The sequence below is a fragment of the Peromyscus leucopus genome, chromosome 16_21 (genome assembly GCF_004664715.2).
Source record: "Peromyscus leucopus breed LL Stock chromosome 16_21, UCI_PerLeu_2.1, whole genome shotgun sequence".
Lineage (NCBI taxonomy): Eukaryota > Metazoa > Chordata > Mammalia > Rodentia > Cricetidae > Peromyscus > Peromyscus leucopus.
In genome coordinates, this window is record NC_051084.1 from 32,400,145 (window position 1) to 32,421,443 (window position 21,299).

Genomic DNA, 21,299 nt, shown 5'->3' on the forward strand with positions numbered 1-21,299 from the left:
CCAGGTCCTCTGGGTAAGCAAGCCATCCTAGCTCCTTTTTTTTTTTCTTTCCTCTCCTTCAGACAAGGTCTCGTGTAGCCCAAACTGACCTCAAATTCACTGTGTGGTTGTGAATGGTCTCAAACTCCTGATCATCCTACTGTACCTCAATTTCTGGGATTGCTGGTGGGAGCCACTGTGAATGCCTTTTTTTGAGAGTCTCATACTGTAACCCAGGATATCCTACAACTCAGTCTCATACGCTGGGAATATAAATTTGAGCCACTCTGCCCAGTTAAATACTACCTGTATATTTTTTTCTTTGGCAGTAAACATTCTGTTTCTTTATTAATTTATTAGGAAATATCTTCACAGTAGAGTACAAAGACTAATAGTGATACTAAGTTTTTGTTTGTTTGTTTTAGACCAAAACCTCATGGGACCGAGCTTGGCAACAGCTCCGGATTCTCCTCAGAAGGAAGACTTTGCAAAGGACCAATGACTCTGTGTCCTGCATCCTTGCATCTTTTCCGACTCGACAGCCATGTCTCGTTCCCGCCATGCAAAGCCTTCCAAACCAGTCAGGACAGAGCTACACATAAAGAAAAGCAGCCACAAGAAGAAGAAGACATTAAAGCAGCCTGTCAAACATGGGGCATTAGGGAAGGCAATAAACCCTGGAAGACTCAAGCAATTAATTCAAGGAAGAGATGGCAAGAAAGAAACAGAAGCTAAAACCCCCACACCAGCCAGAAGCCTTCTGACCAGAGCTGGGGCAGCCCGAATGAATCAGGATAAAACCCAAGTCCTTTTTCAGAATCCAGAGTCCTTAACTTGCAACGGGTTTACCATGGCTCTCCGAAGGACCTCTCTTAGCAGGCGACTCTCCCAGTGCCCAGTAGTTACCCCCAAGCCTAAGAAAGTACCACCTCCTTCTAAGAAGCAGCAGTGTAGTCAGGATACCCAGGATGAGAGGGTGGTAACGCACTCAGAAAATGATTCAGTCCCCAGCCAAGACCCTATCACGTCGTCCCCAGACACAGAGAACCTAACTGGTGAACAGAGCATGTGTTCAGCTGAAGGTGAGATCCAAGAGCTCCCCCAGTCTTGGCCTCAAAGGGCAGAAGAAGATTCCCAAAGCTATACTTCTACATGTGGGAGCCCTGCAACAGATATCCTTTCTGGGCCGCCTGAAGGGACACACTGTGAAGGATTACTCCCACATCAGTCATCAGATGATGTTGGCATTTCCCCTCAGGAGTGCCCGCCTTTGCCCCAAAGATCCGCTCCCGAAGTCACCTCTCAGAAAAACATCAGCAGTCAGTTGGGAGACTTGGAGTCACAAGTAGACTCTCTTAAGCTCTCAAATCCTCTGAACCCCATGGGAAGTGAACATAGTTGCTTTCCCACCTCCAGTTTTAAGATCCTCCCTGAATTGGACCTTAAGAACTGCAATTCTCTTGATGGGTCTATCTATCCCGCAGCTCTGGTAAAATTCCTCTTGGCAGGCACACAGCCAGATACCTTTGGTGCTAAACTCCAAGAAGAAACCCTCAGAACTAACCCAGATCCAGGGGGCTGCTACCCAGAGCAATTTCTGGACGCCACCTCGGTCCTAGGACAGGCTTTCAGTACTCTCTCTCCTCAGTGGGGATTTCCTGGTGCTAACTTAGTTCCTGGTGAGGCCCTGGGCAAGGTCTCCGACTCACCGGAGGATCTTGGTGCTATTACTCTGCCAAACCAGCAAGAAACTATGAATGTGGATGTGGGAGCTTCCCCAGACCTGCCTGTCTTCCTTCCTAAGCCTCCAAACACACTTGCTACCTACAATACTCCCGGGCCCCAGCCCCACAGCTTTGCCTCCTGTGGGTTTGAGGTCCAAGGTGCTAAACCTTTAACTTTGGACTCAGGACATGCTCCCCAACCCCCACCAAACTCTGAGTTAAGTTCAATACCTCCAGCAATAGCTGCAAACAGTCTCCGAGATGAGCAGCAGTTTTGTGCGGGCCCTTTTCCGGCGAACACACCAGGGTTTGCAATGGCCCCCGAGAATGGACTCCAGCACGCGCCGGTGGATCTTACCCAGCGCTCTCAGGCTGCGCCCAGCAAATTGGAAGGAGGGGTTTCTCAGGTCACCTTGACCAGCTCAGCTGATGTCAAAGCCACAGGGATGCCTCTACCAGTGTCCCAGGCCAGTGCCGCCTCTTCTCTCTCACGGAAGTCGACTACGCCGCCAACTGGGGAGAAAAGGAAACGCAAGCCCTGCGGCGTCTGCGAGCCCTGCCAGCAGAAGACCAACTGTGGCGAGTGTACCTACTGCAAGAACAGAAAGAACAGCCACCAGATCTGCAAGAAGAGGAAATGTGAGGTGCTCAAAAAGAGGCCAGTCAGCACCTCACAGTTACAGGTGAGGGAGCAGCCAGGGGTTGGGAGTATCTTCAGTGCTTGGTGGAGGGTGCCCCCGTCCCCCCCTTAAAACGTTGATCTCTATTTATTTATTTTGTTTTTTTTTTTGTTACAAGGTTTCTCTCTAAAACACTCCTGGCTATCCTGGAACTCACTCTGTAGTCCAGGCTGGACTTAAACTCAACAGAGATCCTGCCTGCCTCTGCTTCCCGAGCGCTAAGATTAAAGGCGTGCACGACCACCCGAATGCTGTCTTGTGGTGGAGCCCATGCTGGGAATTGAACCTAGGGGGTTCCAGCAAGCTAAGCGTGTTCCTCAGCCTTACTTAAATTTTTTTTTTCCTTTTGGTTGGTAGCCAAGGTTGTACGTAGCTAGGCGAGGATGACCATAGTCTCTAGTCCTGTATTTAGGTGGCTCAGGACTGCCCGACACCCCCGCTCTAGGTTCGATGACTGACCTTCCGGGCACACCTGCATGAATGTGGTACATGGGAACTAATGCAGACATGTAGAAACGAAAACAAGTCTTTTTTAACATGGAAATAAGGGCTAGTGGGATGATGGATCAGTGGGGAAAGGTACACGCCACGCGCCCACCTCCAAGTCTGGTAACCTGAGCTTGCCACCTGGGACTGCATAGTGGAAGGAAAGAACCAACTCGTGAAACTTTCACTGACTACATGATGTGCATGTCAGGCATGGGCCCACATGTGATTCAGGGTTCAACCTGCGCAACACAGCAAGTCCCAGGGTAACCTGGGCTATAGTGTGAGCCGCCCCACACTCCCCGCTTTCCAAGAAGTTATTGTGATTTATTTCTTTAAATTTTTATTTATTTATTTATTTATTTATTTATTTATTTATTTGGTTTTTTGAGACAGGGTTTTTCTGTGTAGCTTTGCAACTTTCCTGGATCTTGGTCTGTAGACCAGGCTGGCCTCGAACTCACAAAGAACTTGAACTGCCTGGCTCTGCCTCCCAAGTGCTGGGATTAAAGACGTGCACCACCACCACCCGGCTTACTTTTTTATTTTTTATTTTTTATTTTTATTTTTGAGACAGGATTTCTCTGTGTAACAGTCCTGGCTGTCCTGGAACTTGATTTGTAGACCAGGCTGGCCTCGAACTCACAGAAATCTGCCTGCTTCTGCCTGCAAGTGCTAGAATTAAAGATGTATACAGCCACACCCAGCTTGAAAAAAAATTAAAATAAAAATTTTTTTTGAAACAATCATACTGTCTAGACCAGGCAGGGCCCTAACTCACAGACCTGCCTGCCTCTGTCTCCCTAGAGCACAGACTAAAGGTGTGAACTACCCCAAACAGCCAACATTGTATTTATACAAACCATTTCACACACACAGACACACACACACACACACACACACACAGACACAAACACAGAGACACACAGACACACACACACAGAGACACACACACACACAGACACACACACACACAGACACACATACACAGAGACACACATACACACACACACACAGACACAGACACACACACACACACACACACACACACTTGATGGCCAGTTCGGACTAGTTTACAAATACATGTATAAGGCAATAAGAAAGGGCCCTCCCTTGTATGCTGCTGGCCTGTGCCATTGCAAACTCACTAAACCATCAAAAGCACTGGTTAATAAGCATGGGCCACACATCTGCTGTCTTTCCCAAGCCCCTCCCCTTATCTGTTAGTTTGGTTCAACAGCTCACCATCTACAGTTGACTATCCAGAATACAGAGCCGGTCATCTTGGATGTCTCTTCCGTCTGTGCTGTATTGACTTGCAAGGTCTTCCTGCCTGCTTCTCCCATTTGTTTGGGCATAGCTTTCCTTTGAAGCCTTTATTGTTTATTTATCTATCTATTTATTTATTTGGTTTTTTGAGACAGGGTTTCTCTCTGTAGTTTTGGTGCTTGTCCTGGCCTCGAACTCAGAGATCCTTCTGGCTCAGCCTCCTGAGTGCTGGGATTAAAGGTGTGCGCCACCGCCGCCCGGCTGAAGCCATTATTGTTTTACTGGGAGAATTTCAGTAATCAATTTACTATCAAGGTGTGTGTGTGTGTGTGTGTGTGTGTGTGTGTGTGTTTAAATACACTATATACCCAAGGTAGTTTTAAAACGTCACTAGCAGAGGAGTCAAGATGTTAAATAACCAGTTCTCCTTAGTATATTTTACGCACACACAAATGTTTGTGGTATATTCCACCGAAAATAAGAAATAGTCTGGATACGGTGGCACACGCCTTTAGTTCCAGCACCTGGGAGGCAGAGGCAGCCAGATGGCTGCTGAATTCAAGGCAAACGTGGTCTACCCATAGTGAGACCCTGTCTCAAAAAACAAGACAACAGCAACCAAAATACTTTTTAAGAAGGTGATGAAATAGCAAAAATATATAGGCCCAGAAGTTATACATGAGGCTTCAGTTTATTAGCAACTAATATGAGATATTCAAGAGGGTGACTGAATTGCCCACTGACTCTCTTTTCCTTTGAGAAAGGGCCTCATCCCAGCTGGAGTGAAGAATATCTTTGTGGGGAGGGTTCTTTGGCTTACAGGTGAGAGTCTATTATCAGAAGCCAAGGTCGGGACTCAGGGCAGAAACCTGGAGGCAGGAAAGGAAGCAGAAACCACTGAGGAACACTGCTTACTGGCTTGCTCTTCACGGACTGCTCAGCCTTTCTTTGTTCTTTTTTAAAATTTTTGCGGCAGGGTTTCTCTGTGTCCTGGAACTCACTCTATAGACCAGGCTAGCCCGGAGCTCAGATTCACCTGCCTCTGCCTCTCTAGTGCTGGCATTAAAGGTGTGCGCCACCATCGCGGCTGGTCAGCCTGCTTCCTCCCAGGACCACAAGCCACAATCAGCTGGCCCCTCCCTGAGGATGCTCTTAAACTTCTTTTTTAAATAATTTATTTTGTATTTATTTGCTTTGGTCTTTTGCCTGCATATATATGTCTGTGAGGGTATCAGATGGATGGCCTGGAACTGAAATTACAGATAGTTGTGAGCTGCCACATGGGTGCTGGGAATTGAACCCTGGTCCTCTGGAAGAGCAGCCAGTGCTCTTAACTGCTGAGCCATCTCTCCAGCACCAATCTCTCCTGCCTTTATTTCTGAAATGTTTAATGTATTATACCTGGCTGAACTGGACTTCTATTTATTATATTAGATGGCCCATAGTCTCTTGTAAGCATTATTTAATTTGAGGGATTGAATACATATGGCTGTTTGCATGTTGAATGTGTATTCGTCCAACGATTCATGACCCCAGTCCCTTCTATTCCATGCCCAAATTATCTCAAAATTAGCACAGTCGTACCTCCAGCCGTTGTATTTTTTTGGCACAATATTCTGCTGACACTGTGTATGCGATCTTTACTGCTTCAAATCCCAAGCCAGCCATTTATCAAAGGGGAGTTGGTTTTAGTGGCGAACTGAAGCTAGGAACCACTACCTTGACAATAAAAATATTATTGCAGTGTTAGAAAGTTGTTACAGGGGCCAAGCAGACAGATCAGTGGTAAAGGTGCTTGCCTTCCCGTCTGACTTCTATTCTTGAGACCTATACGATACAGGGAGAGGACCGAGATCCTCTGAAATCCACATTTGTGCCATGATGTGCAGGCCAGCCCACCAGGAAATGTTTTTTTTTTTTTTTTTTTTTTTTTGTATTGTTGTTTTGTTTTGTCATATGGTTTCTCTGTATAGTCCTGGCTGTCCTGGAACTAACCCTATAGACTCAGAGATCCGCCTGCCTCTGCCTCCCAAGTGCTGGGATTAAAGACCTGTGCCCCCACTGCCTGGCTCCAGTAATAAATGTAATACATTTCAAGAAGTTGTTACTTGTTTGGAGAGAAGGGCAGATCTCAAATTTACAATGTAGCTAAGGCTGGCCTTTAATTAATTGCTGATCTTCCTGCCTCCACTTTCCAACTTCCTATGGGGTAAGGTCATGCCCCCTTTGCTTTGTTTTATGAGACAATGTATCTCTATGCTGCATAGGTTGGCCTGATCCCCTTAGCTCAAGATTTGGCCCGGTGTGGTGGGCATGCCTTTTAATACAGAGGTAAACCCTATATTGGAAAATCAAGAAAAAACAAAAAGGGGAGAAGAGAGGGAGAGGGAAAGAGAGAGGGAAGAGAGAGAGAGAGAGAGAGAGAGAGAGAGAGAGAGAGAGAGAGAGAGAGAGAGAGAGAGAGAGAGTCTTTGCTTCAGTTCCTGTCTTGATGCTCTGACTCCCTTTTATGATGATGATGGGTGGGAACTGGAATATGCAAGCCCAAACCCTTTATCCTCCCATAGTTGGTTTTGGTCAGCATTTGGCCAGTCTAGCCAAATGGGTAAGCCCCCGGTTCACCGAGACGCTGCTTCCAAAGACAAGGTAGATGGCTGCTGAGGAACAGCTTCGGTTCACGTGACCTCTGGCCTCCACACATGCTCGCATTCACACAGAGTAACCCAAGAGCAACCAGGACTCACCAGTTCTTCCTGTCTGTGCAGAAGAATTTCTTTTTTTTTTCCTGCCGGGGCATTATAAATAACCTGGTTTGTTCCCATGCGAAACATAACTCTCTTCTTGGTTTCCGTTGGCATAACCATGACACAGCCATTTTCTTGTCCCTGTGTACTAAGAGGCTTTTGGTATCCCTGTTTTTAGATATTTACACTCTACAGCTTGTTTTCCTATACTTCGTAGGCGAACCTATTTTGTGATCAAGTTTTCTGTCAAAGCGCAAAAGTGGGTTGAGACGGGAGCACCTGGGAGGGCAGGTCGGGGTGGCTACAGCTGGCCCCAGCCATGGAATGTTGGGTAGAGGGCATATAGGGTACATACAGCAAAGAGTTCTTGCCTTTGTGTGTGAGTCCCTTCTTAGAGATGCTAATTTGCATCTGCAGATCGCAAGATTTTCCAGGTGCCAGAAATTAAAAAAAAAAAAAATTTACAAAAGGTTTGCTTATTTTTCTGCAAGAGTTTTTGCCTGCATGTATGTAAGTACACTGCATACATGTTTCTTCCCCCAGCGGTCAGAAAGGGGCTTTAGATCCCCCTAGAACTGGAGTTACGGACAGCCATGAGCCCCCATGTGGGTGCCAAAAATGGAACCCAGGTCCTCTCTGCAAGAGCTTTGAACACTGAATCGTCTCAATAGCTCCTTAAAAATTTGTTTAATTTAAATTTTGAGATGGCAGTTTCTCTGTAAAGCCCTGGCCTGGAACTCTTTGTAGACCAGGCTGGCCTCCAGCTAGATCCGCCTGCCTCTGACTCCCAAGTGCTGGGATTAAAGGCGTGCGCCGCCGCCGCTGCCGCTGCCGCCGCCGCCGCGGACCACCGCCGCCACCAGCTAAAACTTTGCTTTAAATTGTATTTTATTTATTTTACTAAATAACTTTTGTACTTTTATTAAGAAGCGACCGCCAGGTCAGGTGTGGTAGCTTAATCCTGTAACCCCAGCTCCTGGGAAGTGGAGACAGTTCAAAGCCACCCCTGGCTATCTAGAAATCTAGCCTGGGCTGTAGGAGTCCCTGCCTCAGAGACAAATCAAGGAAGAACGAGAATAAACCCATACATACCTGAAGAGTATGTCTTCATTACCAGCTAACCATACAACTCTTAAGACTATTTAGATTTTGGCTTGCAACACTCCAGACAGGTAAAGGCACGGGAGAGAGGAACAGACTTGCGTGAGGTCGCTGTGGGCCAGACGCACGCAGGTCATTTCCTCAGACAGGGTCTCAGATAGCCCAGGCTGGCCTCAAACTTGCCATGTAGCTGAGGACCATGAACTTCGCATCCTCCTGCCTCTACCTCTGTATTATTGGGAGGGCAGATGTGTACCCACATGGGGGCCTGCAGCTGGAACCTAGGGATCTGTGTGGGTTAGACAAGCACTCATCAGCCGCTCTGTCTGCAGCTCACTTCTCCGTGGTGGGGAAAGTGTGCCTGGCGCTTTTCCAGTGGGGATAACTGAAACCAGCATATCCCAACTGACTGAAGAGATTTATGAAGGGTCCACAGGACAGATAAAGACGGTTTTAATTTCTTCACAGTCTTACTAACAAATGTAAACATTTTTAAGTGTGTGTGTGTGTGTGTGTGTGTGTGTGTGTGTGTGTGTGAGAGAGAGAGAGAGAGAGAGAGAGAGAGAGAGAGAGAGATCATAGCATATTCTGAGCATCACAGCCTGTCAGAGGACAGACAACTCTGAGGTGAGTCTTCACCTTGTGGGGACTGAACTCGGATGGTTTGGCCTGGAAGCACCTTTACTCGATGAGGTAAATACCTCACAGGATTGGGTATTTCCACAGTACGTCATCCCACTTCCTTTGTTTAGTATTTTCAGTATTGAGTCTCCCAGCATTGCCCCCCGGCTGTGGCTCTTGAACAGTGGTGTCTGCAGGGTATACCCAGTGCCCGCCCGGCTTTCACTATAATGTTGTTTCACATGACAATTTTGTTTCACATGACAACTAATGGTGTCACATTCCTTGTGCTGCGGCCTTTTACCCCTCTTTTGTGTGTGTGTGTGTGTGTGTGTGTGTGTGTGTGTGTGTGTGTGTGTGTGTGTTTGTTTTTTCGAGGCAGGGGTTTTTCTGTGTCACTTTGCACCTTTCCTGGAACTCACTCTGTAGCCCAGGCTGGTCTCGATCGATCGATCGATCGATCGAACTCGGAGATCCACCTGGCTCTGCCTCCCGAGTGCTAGGATTAAAGGCGTGCGCCTTTTAAATACTCTTGGTCCCACACGTTCACTTCAATGGCGGGTCTGTAGGGCTAGGATTTTCTTCTCTCCCTCTTCATTCCTTTCCCCATTGTGCCTGGTGGGTACCAGAACCTGGTGGAGGTTGAATTGGTTGAATTCAGTGACCATAGTATGGAACTGTGTGTGTATAGAGTAAACATTGCTATCTGCTTTTGCTTTTTTCTTTTTTCTTTTTTCTTTTTTTTTTTTTTTTTGTATTTTTGTCCATTTTGGGAAAAGGTCTGGCTATGTATCCCCGGCTGACCTGGAACTTGTCTCTCGTCTCACTCAGCCCCTGAAGTTCTGGGACTGCAGTATGTCCTGCCACAAGTCAGGCGACATTGGTGTCTTGAAACAGATTGATAATTTGTGCACTGACTATTAGGTCTCCAATGACACACATTGACACCCCTCCCCCCCCACAGGGTTTATCCGTGTAGTTTGGGTGCCTGTCCTGGATCTCGCTCTGTAGACCAAGCTGGCCTTGAACTCACAGAGATCTGCCTGGCTCTGCCTCCCAAGATGCTGGGATTAATGTTGTGCGCCCCCACCACCACCCGGCCTGACACACATTTACTCTTGCACAGTTCTCTGCAAGACGCTGCCTCCAGCTATTGAAATGATCCACTGGGACTCCAAGAGGCCAGATGCCTTGCCTGGGGCTGTGGTTGATGTGGAATCAGGATGTGTGCGGGAGGTCTGCTCGTTTTATCTACCATCTCTCTGAGCTGGGGTGATAGGCAGAATATGAGGGCTGGAGCAGCAGAACTTAGCAGTGGCCTGCTAGAGGGACCGTCAGTGAAGGAGATGCGTTGGAATCCTAAATTCCTTTTCGGGTATAAAAATACTTACCTTGTTGCATTGAACTTGTATGTGTGTGCATGCTTGTATAGAGGACAGAGGTCAACAGGATTGTCTCCCTCACTCTTCTTAGACTGGCTGGCCAGCAAGTCCAAGGGAATCCTCTTAATGCCTGCCTCTCCAGGGCTAAGATTACAGCCTCTTGCTGCAAGTGCCTTTTTACTTCCTTTAAAAAAAAATCCTGTGTGGGGGTGGGGTGGTAGGGTGGTATCCAGGATTCACTCTGGAGCCTCAAGCAGACAGATGAACATTCTTCTGAGAAAATCTGCATCACCAGGCCTCCACAGTCTTGATACCAGATTTTTTTTTTTTTTAATGATTTACTTATTTTATGTGCATTGATGTCTTGCCTGCATGTACATCTGTGTGAGGGTATAGAATCCTCTAGAACTGGAGTTATAGATAATTGTGAGCTGCCATGTGGGTGCTGGGAATTGAACCAAGGTCCTCCAGAAGAACAGCCAGTGCTCTTCACCGCTGAGCCATCTCTCCAGCCCCTTGATACCAGATTTTTCGTGGCTTATTTTTTCAGTTTTTCTCTGTGTATGTAGCCCTGGCCTGCCTCTGCCTCCCGAGTGCTGGGATTAAAGGCGTGTGTCACCACTGCCTGGCCTAGACATAGAATATGGAGTTTTAATCGTTCATTACATTGTTCCCTCGCAGTTGGTTTTATTAATTATGGACAGCCATAATTCTCCACTGCCATAATTACATCGGCTACAAGTCCGGGGCATTCGGCATTCAGTTTAATACCAGCACCAGTGGAGTGTGGGCCCTGCCAAGGACGTGTATGGATCTTATGTAAGATGGCATTATCCCCTGCCCTCAAGATGACGAGGCTAGCATATCTTTGAGTTCAGAGCCAACCTCATGTCTCTAGAAAAAGGAGGGAATGGGGGAGAAATTAGTCACGTTACCAGCATGAGAGGACTTGAGCCGGGACTTGCGGGGAACCTGGGTGGCAGACACAGTCATTAATTTCATTCCAGGGGAATCTGACTCCCTTTATCTGATTTCCACATGCCTCAGAAACACATGTGGTTTATAGATACACATGCAAGCAAAGCATGTACGTAAAACACTGTTCCAGTTGGTGTTTTTTTTTTTTTTAAACTAAGATGTTTCTGACAGAAATAGGCAATTTAAAAAATTTGCATGAGTCTGCTCGGTTAAAGTCTTGTAAGGTTGAGATCGGCACGGCTGGCTGTCCTTCCTGACCCCAGACCCCGACACGTTCACTGAATGTACTCCAACGCTCTGTCTCCCAACTGTCTTTGAAGATGGCCTGTGGCAAAATAGCCCGGGTTTATTTTCTTATTGAGGCAAGCCCTTAAGCTCCTGACACCCACAAGCTATCCCTAAAGGCTTTGCATTGCAGAGTCCTACACAGTCAGCTTTCCTGGTTCAGAAATGGAGCAAGCACAGAAGCTTTTTTGGGTAGAGTATGAATGTCAAAGGCCTTTCTTTGTGTTTTGACTTTTCGAGACAGGGTTTCTCTGTATATAGTTTTGGTGCCTGTCCTGGATCTCGCTCTGTAGCCCAGGCTGGCCTCGAACTCACAGAGATCCGCCTGGCTCTGTCTCCCGAGTGCGATTAAAGGCGTGCGCCACCAACACCATTAAAAACTGAAACAGTTTAGCTGTGTAGCCCAGGTTGACCAACTAACCTCATGTTCATGAGTGCTTTTAATTATTTTATTTCAATATATATATTCCTATTGTTTGTATGTGTCGGAGTCTGAGTGTATGTCTCCCATGTTGGGGTACCTGGAGGCCAGAAGAGGAGGGAGGTCAGATCCCCTGGAGTTGTGTAACAGGCCAGGTGGTGGAGAGCAGCCTGCAGTAGATGCAGGAAGCCAAACTCAGGTCCAAGAGCAGCAAGCCATTCTCCAGCCCCTATTTGTATATCTTAGTACGTACTTGGATAATAGAAAACTTTCATTATTGACGTCCTGCTATAGTATTTCTAGACCTGGGGAAGAGTTGAGCATTCTACTATAAATATAGGTTCAACATTATATATATTGGGGGGGCATTCTTTAGAAACAAGGTCTCACTGGCGGTGGTGGCACACTTTTAATCCCAGCGCTTGGAGGTAGAGGCAGGAGGAGCTCTGTGAGTTCAAGGGCAGCCTGGTCTACAAAGCAAGTTCCAGGACAGATAGGACTGTTTACACAGAGAAGCCCCGTCTCGGGGTCAGCCTCTCCGTTCACTATGCAGCAAAGGATGACCTCAAATTTGCAAGCCTCTGACCTCCTGAAGGTTGACTACAGGTCTGAGCCAATCAACCATTCTAGGCTTATTTCTGCCTTTTCACACATTTTCCCCCTCTCCTTGGGAAATAATCCTGTTCTGGGGGTGTGGGGGCATCTTGGGACTAGATCACACCATGAGGTTAGGCTCCGTCTGGCCTGGAACTTGCTACGTAGACCAGGCTGGCCTCCTAGCTCAAGTCATGGGATTAAAAGTGTGAGCTATCACAATGGCCCAGCACAAAACTGCAATTTTTTTTTTTTTTTTTTTTGTTTTGTTTTGTTTTGTTTCTCTGTGTAGCCCTGGGATCAAAGGCACGGGCCTTTGATTGCCAAAACTGCAATTCTTTACCTGAATTATACGTTATCAGAAATCTACCATTTCAAAGATCGCCAAGGTGTTGAGCACGTATCAGTGTTTCAGCACACTTTCTGGAAGGAACGTCAAAAAGAACAATCTACTTAGTGAGTTTGGACCACGCTGAAGCTCAGTGAGATCATAAAAGGAAGGAGGCTAGGGCTGACGCGCAGTGGTCGATAACTTGCGAGGATGTAGACAGGCCCGTGGAGGTCTTCCTAGAACCACGCTAAGTGAACAAACACAACCCCACATTGACTGAGCTGTGTGCTCCATCTACTGCCTTTACTACGTGTGCATGTGTGGACGTGTTCGTGATGCTTGCGCGGCTCAGGTCAGAGAACAACTTGTGGGGGTGGGTTCTTTTCTACCAGGTGGGTCCTAGCTAACTGGAATTCTCAGGCTGGGTGGTGTGTGTGGCCATCTCATTGACCCCTAATTTATATATTTTACCAGACCTGACTTCACCATGGGAACAGTGAGTTTTAGTGACTGACGGAGGTTCTGGGTTTTCTCCTTCTGGACCTGCCTTACTTCCCAAGGGCTGGAACCACAAGGGTGTGCCGCCACACCTGGCTGCTAAAGCAAATAAATGTAGGACTCATCACACCTTTACCTTTCTACAGCATCCACTTGATATGGCGTGGTTCTCTGAAATCTTTATTTGATATTCATTTATTGTATACGTAATGTATGTATGTGAATGTGCCTTGGCATTAATGTAGATGTCAAGAGGGATTTGTCTCTGTGTCACCTGGCTTGGCAGAAAGTGCCTTTAACCGTGGACATATCTTCCCATCCTAGAACGGTTCTCAGGGTTAAATGATTCTTTTTTTTTTTTTTTCCCTTTTGGTTTTTGGAGACACTTTCTGTCATAGCCCTGGCTGTCCTAGAACTTGCTCTGTAGACCAGTCTGGCCTCGAACTCAGAGAGATCCAACTTCCTGTTGCTGGGATTAAAGGCATATGCAACCACCACCTGACTGGTTAAATAATCTTTAATGATGCATGCCTGTATGCATGCCTGTGTGTATGTGTTCAGGTGAGTGTAGAGGTCATTGGATTCCAAGAGTTAGAGAGTTGGAGTTAGAGGCTGTGATCCACCTGGCATGGGTGCTGGGAACTGAACCCACATCCTGCAAAGAACAGCATACATTTTTTTTTTTTTTTGTGGACAGACACTGTTGAAACAATTATTTATTTTTTATTTTATTTTTCTATTGCCAGCTTGATACAGTAGAAATTCTTATCCTAATAGTGAAATGCTTCACTGACAGCATACACTGTTAAACACTCAGTCAGCTCTTCGTTCCCCTAAATGATTCTCTTGAATGCCTTCTTGATTTCTGATTTGTCCTATTAAAACTCACTGTTATCTAAGCTCTGAAGTGAACTGTCAGATCTTCAAGGTGTAGGCACTGGAACAGATTGCTATGGGAATAGACACCCTAACTCTGAGCCTCTGTGTACCCCCATCCTACTCCAGTGGTTTGATACTGGGAGTCCATATAGCTCAGGGCACTTTTATAAACTACCTATTTGACTCAGACAAGCTTTGCCTTTATTATCTAATTTTTCAGAACACTGCATGCTTCCACTTTCTCTTAACTCACCAAGTGCAGCATTGTGTGGGTTCACAAGGACCCCATCTAGCATACCTACTGGTGGGGTATCACAGTTAATACATTCGTTTGAAATATATAACCATAATAATGTGTCGTGATGACTGTACTAAATACTGAGCACTCAATGGGAAAGATACTGCTTTCTACAAGTCATTCATACGTGCAAAGGGAGGAGGTAACAGCCCTGGGAGAAAGGCATGGCACTCCAGTAAGAGAGGGGCTGACTGGCTGATGGGATTGCACAGTGGTGTAGCTGATGGCAGAATGCTCTGGCAGTTCCTTGAGAAAACATAGGCCCCTTGAGGTGATTCGTAGGGTCAAAGAAAGGCTGTCGAGCCTGACCTAAATTTCATCTCTGGGACCACTAATAGTGAAAGGAGGCAATGACTAACAACACTAATCCTTTGAACTCCATGCTATGGAGTGTGTACCCACCCAAACACACGCGTGCAAATAAATGCTTGGTAATGTAAAGGAAAAGGGATCTGTGGTGTCCTTCCAGGTTCAACCAAATGATGAGTAAGTGCTGTCTACCAGTTCTCCAACCTGGCTGTATGTGACCTGTGTATTTTCACCTGCTTCCTGGCTGCTTTGACTTCTCACGGAGCCCCCGCCCCCCACCCCCCAAAGAAGGTCTCACTAAGTAGCTCTTGCTGTCCTGGAACTCACTAAGGAGACGAGGCTGGCCTTGAAGTCACAGACATCTGCCTGGGATTGATGATAGGTGTGTGCCACTACATCCCGTTCCTCAGTGTGAGCTTGCTGTGTGGTTGCACTGGCGTTATGGTTAGGTCAGAATCCCTCTGTTTTTGGGATTAAAAATAAAAAACTGAACAGCATACACGTACTAGGTTGAGTAGAGTATACACCTTTCTTCCTGCTTCTCCGTTCCCTTTTTTCTTTTCTTTTCTTTTCTTTCCTTTTTTTTTTTTTTTTTTTTTTTTTTTTTTTTTTGAGATAGAATCGTGCTATATACAGCTATGGCTGACCTAGTATTTTGCTATGTGTCCCAGGCTGACCTTGAACTCTTGGTTGTGCTCCTGCCTCAGTTTCTCCTGGATGCTACGATTGTAGGCATGGACATGTTTTTGTTGTTGTTGCATGGTTGTTTATTTGAAGACAGGGTCTAACTCTAGCTGAAGCTCCCGTCTCGGCCTCCAGAGTGATAGAGTTAGTCGAAAGTGTTTTCACCATGTCTAGCTTCAATAGGTTTTTTTTTTTTCCTCCCTGTCTGTGAATTAGTTAAAAAAAAAAAAAAAAATCTGTGGATGGCAGGGCAGTTTTGGGGGGAATGATGTAAAGTGGGGAATCTGGGAACAGGGGAGTATGTATAGCTCATTAGTAGAGCATTTGTTTAGCATGCGTGAGTCCCTGGGTTCAAGCCACAGGAGTAATAAATAGATAACTAAATAAATGGGAAAACAAGGAAAACGCGCTTTCGTGGCAGCCTCGGAGCCTCCGAGGGGAGGGTGATGAAACGCAGGCCTTCCGGCCCTCACTCAGTTCCGAGTTTCTCTGCTTGTGGGAATCTGTTCCGAATCCAACTGCAAGTGGAAAACCCATTTTTGGCCCCGGAGGCAGGCAAGCCATCCCATCCTGCCAATCCCGCAAATGGACTGCAGAAACTTTGGCCCCAGGAGGCAGGAGCTTGGGCTTGCTTCCCAAGATCTGTGCAGCTGTCAAGGTGGCTGGGATGTGAGTGAGATCTGTCCCCTGTACAGCTTTTTTGGCAGTCACCTTGGGATCAGCCCAGCTTGCCACAGCCACTCTGGTCCCCTGCCACTAGCGCAAGGGAGCTAACAGAAGGGGGACAGCTCTCGGTCCTGCCTTTCCTGGTGTCTGGCAGGTGTCGCGTGGTGCCAGCTCCCAATGGCTACCACCCACCGAGCATGGGTGCAGTCCGTGTGTGTGTGTGTGTGTGTGTGTGTGTGTGTGTGTGTGTGTGTGTGTGTGTGTGTGTCTCTCGCAGAGGGGTGAGGGAGTTGGTGGCGTGTTCCCCGCTGGCTCAGGTTCAGCGTCTGGGGAAGTGGGTGGTTGACTATTAGTATGGTGTGCAGGCAGGCTCCACCTGGGAACCTAGTTGGCGGCTGAGAAGGGACGCTTGGTTGCAATTGATCTTGGGAGGAGAGGAGCCAGAAACGCCCCCTTCCCCCCCCCCCAAGGTTCCGGTTGGAGTCTACCGCGGATTTCCTTGGACACTGAAGGTCACCCGGCTTACACACAAGTCTTCCATCTCTGTAGTCACCGAGAGAGTGTGACAAGTGTATTTTGAAAATACACCGCCACCCCCTCTCCTGTCCACATCCTGTCCTGTTTCTCTTCTAAGTGGCTGCTTTTTTTTTTTCTCCCCCGTACTCCGACTTGGTCGTTGGACATTTATTGACAGAAATCAAACCGTTGTTTCTGGGCCAAGCTCCGGCTGCACCGAGGTGTGGTTCCCAGGAATGAGACAAGCAGCCGAACAGCTGAGCCTGCGCTGTCCTCACTTAACCTCCCTGCCTTCGATATCGCCAATATTTAGTCTTGCCTTATAAAGTCAAAATGCACAATACCTTCCAGGGTTGCTGTGAGCCCCGATGCCCCCTTAGGCTATCTCCTGCCGGGTGGTAGAGAGCAGCGCGCCCCTCCCTGCGCCAACCTGTCCTGGTGCCACCCAGAGGTTCCTGCTCAGGGAGACTCCGCCATCGATCTGATGGTGGCGACCTGGGGGATTTGCGAACATTGTCTCTTGCTGAAGCCTCCTGTGATTTCGGTGGCGGTGACCAGATCCTCTGCAGAGAACTCCATGTCGCAGCTTGTGGCTGCCTGTGTCCTGTGGTGAGAGCCCAGCCTCACAGGAGATCCTTTGTCTGGGATAGTGCTAGGCTGCGAAGATCACTTTGGAGTCTCTAAGCTCTGCCTTGCCATTGGCTGCACTCTTTGTGGGGCTGTTTTTTGCAAAAGGCATGCCCAGCACGTCTACAGTGCTGGCAGGCCAGGGCTGCCTTTAAACACCATGATAATGATACCAAAAGCAGTTTGCAGAACTGCTCTCTGTGGAGGCTTCCTCTGCAGAAGCAGGCAAGATGGCTACCTCGTGGGCTTCGCCGTGAAGAATGCAGAGGCTAATTAAGAAAGACTTTTAGGGGGAAAGGGGGCATTTCCCTCCATCTTTATTTATGCAAGGTTGTTGGTTGTTTTTCTTTCCAGTGACTTTGAAAGTATACATTTTACATGAGCTCTTCAGGGACTGACTGGCTAATATGTTGATGGTATTAAATGATATATAAGCAGTTTTTACAGAGAAGTGGCAAAAATAGTTTTTTTTGGGGGGGGAAGGGTGGGAGCTGATACATATATTTTTTAATGGAGGCTCATATTTCAATTTTACTTTTTTTTTTAAATTTTAGGTTACAAAAGAAAACAAGAGGCCCCAGAGGGAAAAGAAGTCCAAAGTTTCCAAGGTAATCAGCTGTTGATTAAATGATATTATCTTTTTCCATTTCATATGGCGTTTTTCTGTCACCTGAGGGTGAAATTTGCAGTACAGTGGATTCTCCCAGGTTGTCAGTGAGTACATGAATTTTTCACTCAGCCAAAGTCTCTCTCTTCCTCCCTGCCTCCTGCTAGGTCCACATTAGCATCCTTTATTTTCAGCGTCTTACACAAGTCTTGCACGGAAGGAAAACTTTATATGCAAAGCGTTGAGTAATTCCTTCTCCTTTCCAGCCCCCTGACTGCCACCTGCATCTGTGGCTTTGCCCCCGGTGGACGTCAGCTCCACGGTAGAGAAGTTGATGGCTATGACTCATTGTGATTTTTTTTTGTTTTTAAACACACAGAAAATACTATTGTAAAATCTGATATTCCCCCCACCCCAAAGTGGGGGAAGGTGAATGTCCTTAGAGGTTTGAATTCAACTTTACATGCATGGAGAGACCTTACAGCTACACTGTAATTGCTCAATATGAAGTGTTCACTGTGTCTTCCTTAGTTGTTGTTGTTGTTGTTGTTTTTTTGGCTGCCATAGATTTTAAGGAGTCGGCATCGCATAGATTGCATGCTGATACAGATTGCATGCTGAGAGTTCAGCAGTACCCTGATTTGGTTGTTAGCTCGGGATCTGTTTGCAGCTTAGTTACGGTATTCGCAAGAGTTAATTTAAAAGCCCATGGTCTCACTACAAGTTCAAGGCTAGGGCTAGCCTTAGCCTAGCAAATTGCTTGCAGGTTTAAGATTTAAAATGCTGTACAGCAATCCTATTAATGTAAGCAAGCCTTTTAATTGTGGAGGAAATAATAAGCAGTAAAACCACCGGTCTATAGAATCGTTCTGTATGTTTACTGTAAAGGGACTTAAGTATAATCAGAGCTTTGTGTTTGTGAATAAAGTTTTGGCCCTCCAGCATGCTGAGCTGTGGCAGATTCCCATCTCACTTGCTGCCGCCTGTTGTGTGTATTGGAAATGCTGGCACTGAGAGAGACAGCCATCACCTCGCTCGCTGGTTTTACTGACCACCTTGAGGTTTCTGTTTCCTGTGTGCACACAGAAAGGGCATGAACATTATTCATCAAATAAGAAGTGCTTACTAGAAATTGACCACAGAGTCAGCAAAGTGTGGTAGGCTCTGTGAAATGAGCGTAACTCATTTCATGAGAGGCCTGGGCAAATCAAGCGGGGGATGGTGTGTAGGTGTAGTAAACCATCTTTTTCTTCATCTGATCTGTCCACCCACAACCTATTATAGACAGGACTATCAATGACTTTAAATCCGTCTATTGCCTGTTTTGTGTGTGTCCGTTTCAGACATTAGATTGTTCAAGTGAGAATGTCATTGGGTTGTGGTGATACACACCTGTAATCCTAGCACTTTGGAGGTAGAAGCAGAAGGATTAGGCATTCAGGGGCAGCCTCACCTACATAGTGAGTTTGAGTCTAGCCTGGGTTACTTGACTCCCCCCACCCCAGACAGGGTTTCTCTGTATAACAGCCCTAGCTGTCCTGGAGCTTTGTCTAGACTAATCTGGTCTTGTTATAAATGGCCCTTAAATGGTAGGGGTGTGTGTGTGTGTGTGTGTGTGTGTGTGTGTGTATGTGTGTGTGTATGTGTGTGTGTATGTGTGTATGTGTGTGAAGCAGACTATATGTAGAACTAATTGTGGTCCCTAAATTCCATCCTTGTTAGGACACAAAATAGGCTGGGGTAGGGGTCATTTAATTAATTCTATGTTAGTCTGTGCATGTCTGTTACCTGTTAGAAGTAAATGCAGCATATGTTTCTTTGATGACTCATGCAGTAGACTGTGACCTTTTTACTTTTTTTGGGGGGGGACCCTTTTATTTTTTAAAGTGTTTATGGATGGCCTAATTTCTTCTGCTCTGGGAAGAAGGATTGAATCCTTGCTTATCAGCCACCCATAGTTGGTGTCTATTGAAGAATAGTAAGGAATTGACATAAAAAATATTGTTTGTTTGTTTGTTTGTTTGTTTGTTTAATCCAGAGTGAAAATATTTCTTTGGGGGGGTTGGATGGCTTGGAACAGTGTTTATCTCTGTAGACCAGGCTGGCCTCAGATCTACCTGCTTCTCCCTCCCGAGTGCTGGGACTAAAGGTGTGCACCATCAATCACCACCTGGCTGAAAATGTTACTTTGAATTTTTTGTGTATTTCTGTGTATGTGCAAATGAGTGTGGGTAACCATGGAGTCCAGAAGAGGGCGTCACTGAGCGACAGGTGGTTCTGAGTCACTTGACATGGGTGAAACTGAGTTAAGTGCCCTTAACTGCTGAGCCATCTCTTCAGGCTTTTGCTATTCTTTTTATTGTTTTTCTTCTTAAAATTTTTTCTTTGCTTTAAGACAGGATCTCACCATGTAGCACAGGGTGTCATGGAAGTTACTGTTATCCACACCTCAAACTCCAGATCTTCTTGCCTCAGACTTCTGAATGCTAGAATTTCCACCATGAGCCAATATTGCATTTAGTGTTGGGGTTTAAAACGTCGTTTTTTGTTTTTGTTTCTTTTCTTTCTGGAGACTCATTTTTCTCTGTAGCCCTCGCTGTCCTAGAACTCGCTCTGTAGACCAGGAACTCACAGAGATCTGCCTCCTGAGTGTTGAGATTAAAGGTATGAGCCATTACAACTCAGCTTTTTTTTATTTTTTAATTTAAGATATTTGGGGCTGGAGAGATGGCTCAGGGTTAAGAGCACTGGCTGCTCTTCCAGAGGACCCGGGTTCAATTCTCAGCACCCCACATGGCAGCTTACAACTATCTGTAACTCCAGTTTCAGGGGATCTGACACCTTCATACCAATGCACATAAAAGAAAGTTAAATAAATTCAGGGGTCGGGTGGTGGTGGCACATGCCTTTAATCCCAGCACTCGGGAGGCAGAGGCAGGAGGATCTCTGAATTTGAGGCCAGCCTGGTCTACAGAGTGAGTTCCAGGACAGACACCAAAGCTATACAGAGAGAAACAAAAAACAAACAAACAAACAAAATTATTAAGGAAAAAAAAAGATATTTGTAAGTATCTTGTACAGTGAATTTTGATCCTATTCACTTTTTTAGTGTCCTGTCCTGTGTATATGTATACACACAGATGGAAATAAAAATCTTAAAGAGACTTTTGTTTCTCTGCATCCTAGTAGAAGAAATTCAGATTTTTAACTATGGATGTGTTAGAGTTCAACTACAGGAAACAGCCTCATAGCTCGGGCGTTCTTTGGCATGTGATGCAGGATTTAGGGATAGTGTATCTCAAAGGTTCCATTTGACTGGTCTCTCTCTATCTGGGGGCTCAGTGACAGGACTCTGTAGGTGGGGTTGGTCACCTGTCGCTTTTGCAGAGGTGACATTTGGCCAAAGTTCTGTTTCCCTTGGGTTTACTCTGACTCCTTAGACCTTCAAATATTCCAGGTCCCCATGCCATAATGGGTGGGGCAAATGACTGATTTTTAGGTCCCTCCCTCCCCCATTATCACCTGTCTGTCTAGGAGGCAGTTGCACGTGGAACCTGGTGATGGAGGAAATTGAAATTTAAGTGTGCATTACATCCTGCCCTGAACATGGGAACTCGAGT

At 46.4% G+C, this 21,299-nt stretch overlaps 1 protein-coding gene across 1 annotated transcript in view; it reads left to right on the forward strand.

Moving 5' to 3' along the window:
- The first annotated feature begins 411 nt into the window (after window positions 1–411).
- Window positions 412–21,299, forward strand: part of Tet1 (tet methylcytosine dioxygenase 1) — a 75,077-nt gene continuing 54,189 nt past the window's right edge. Inside the window, exons 1-2 of the mRNA XM_028881107.2 lie at window positions 412–2,386; window positions 17,627–17,680. Coding sequence (XP_028736940.1) covers window positions 524–2,386; window positions 17,627–17,680 — 1,917 coding nt within the window. The 5' untranslated portion in view covers window positions 412–523. The remainder of the gene's footprint in view (window positions 2,387–17,626; window positions 17,681–21,299) is intronic.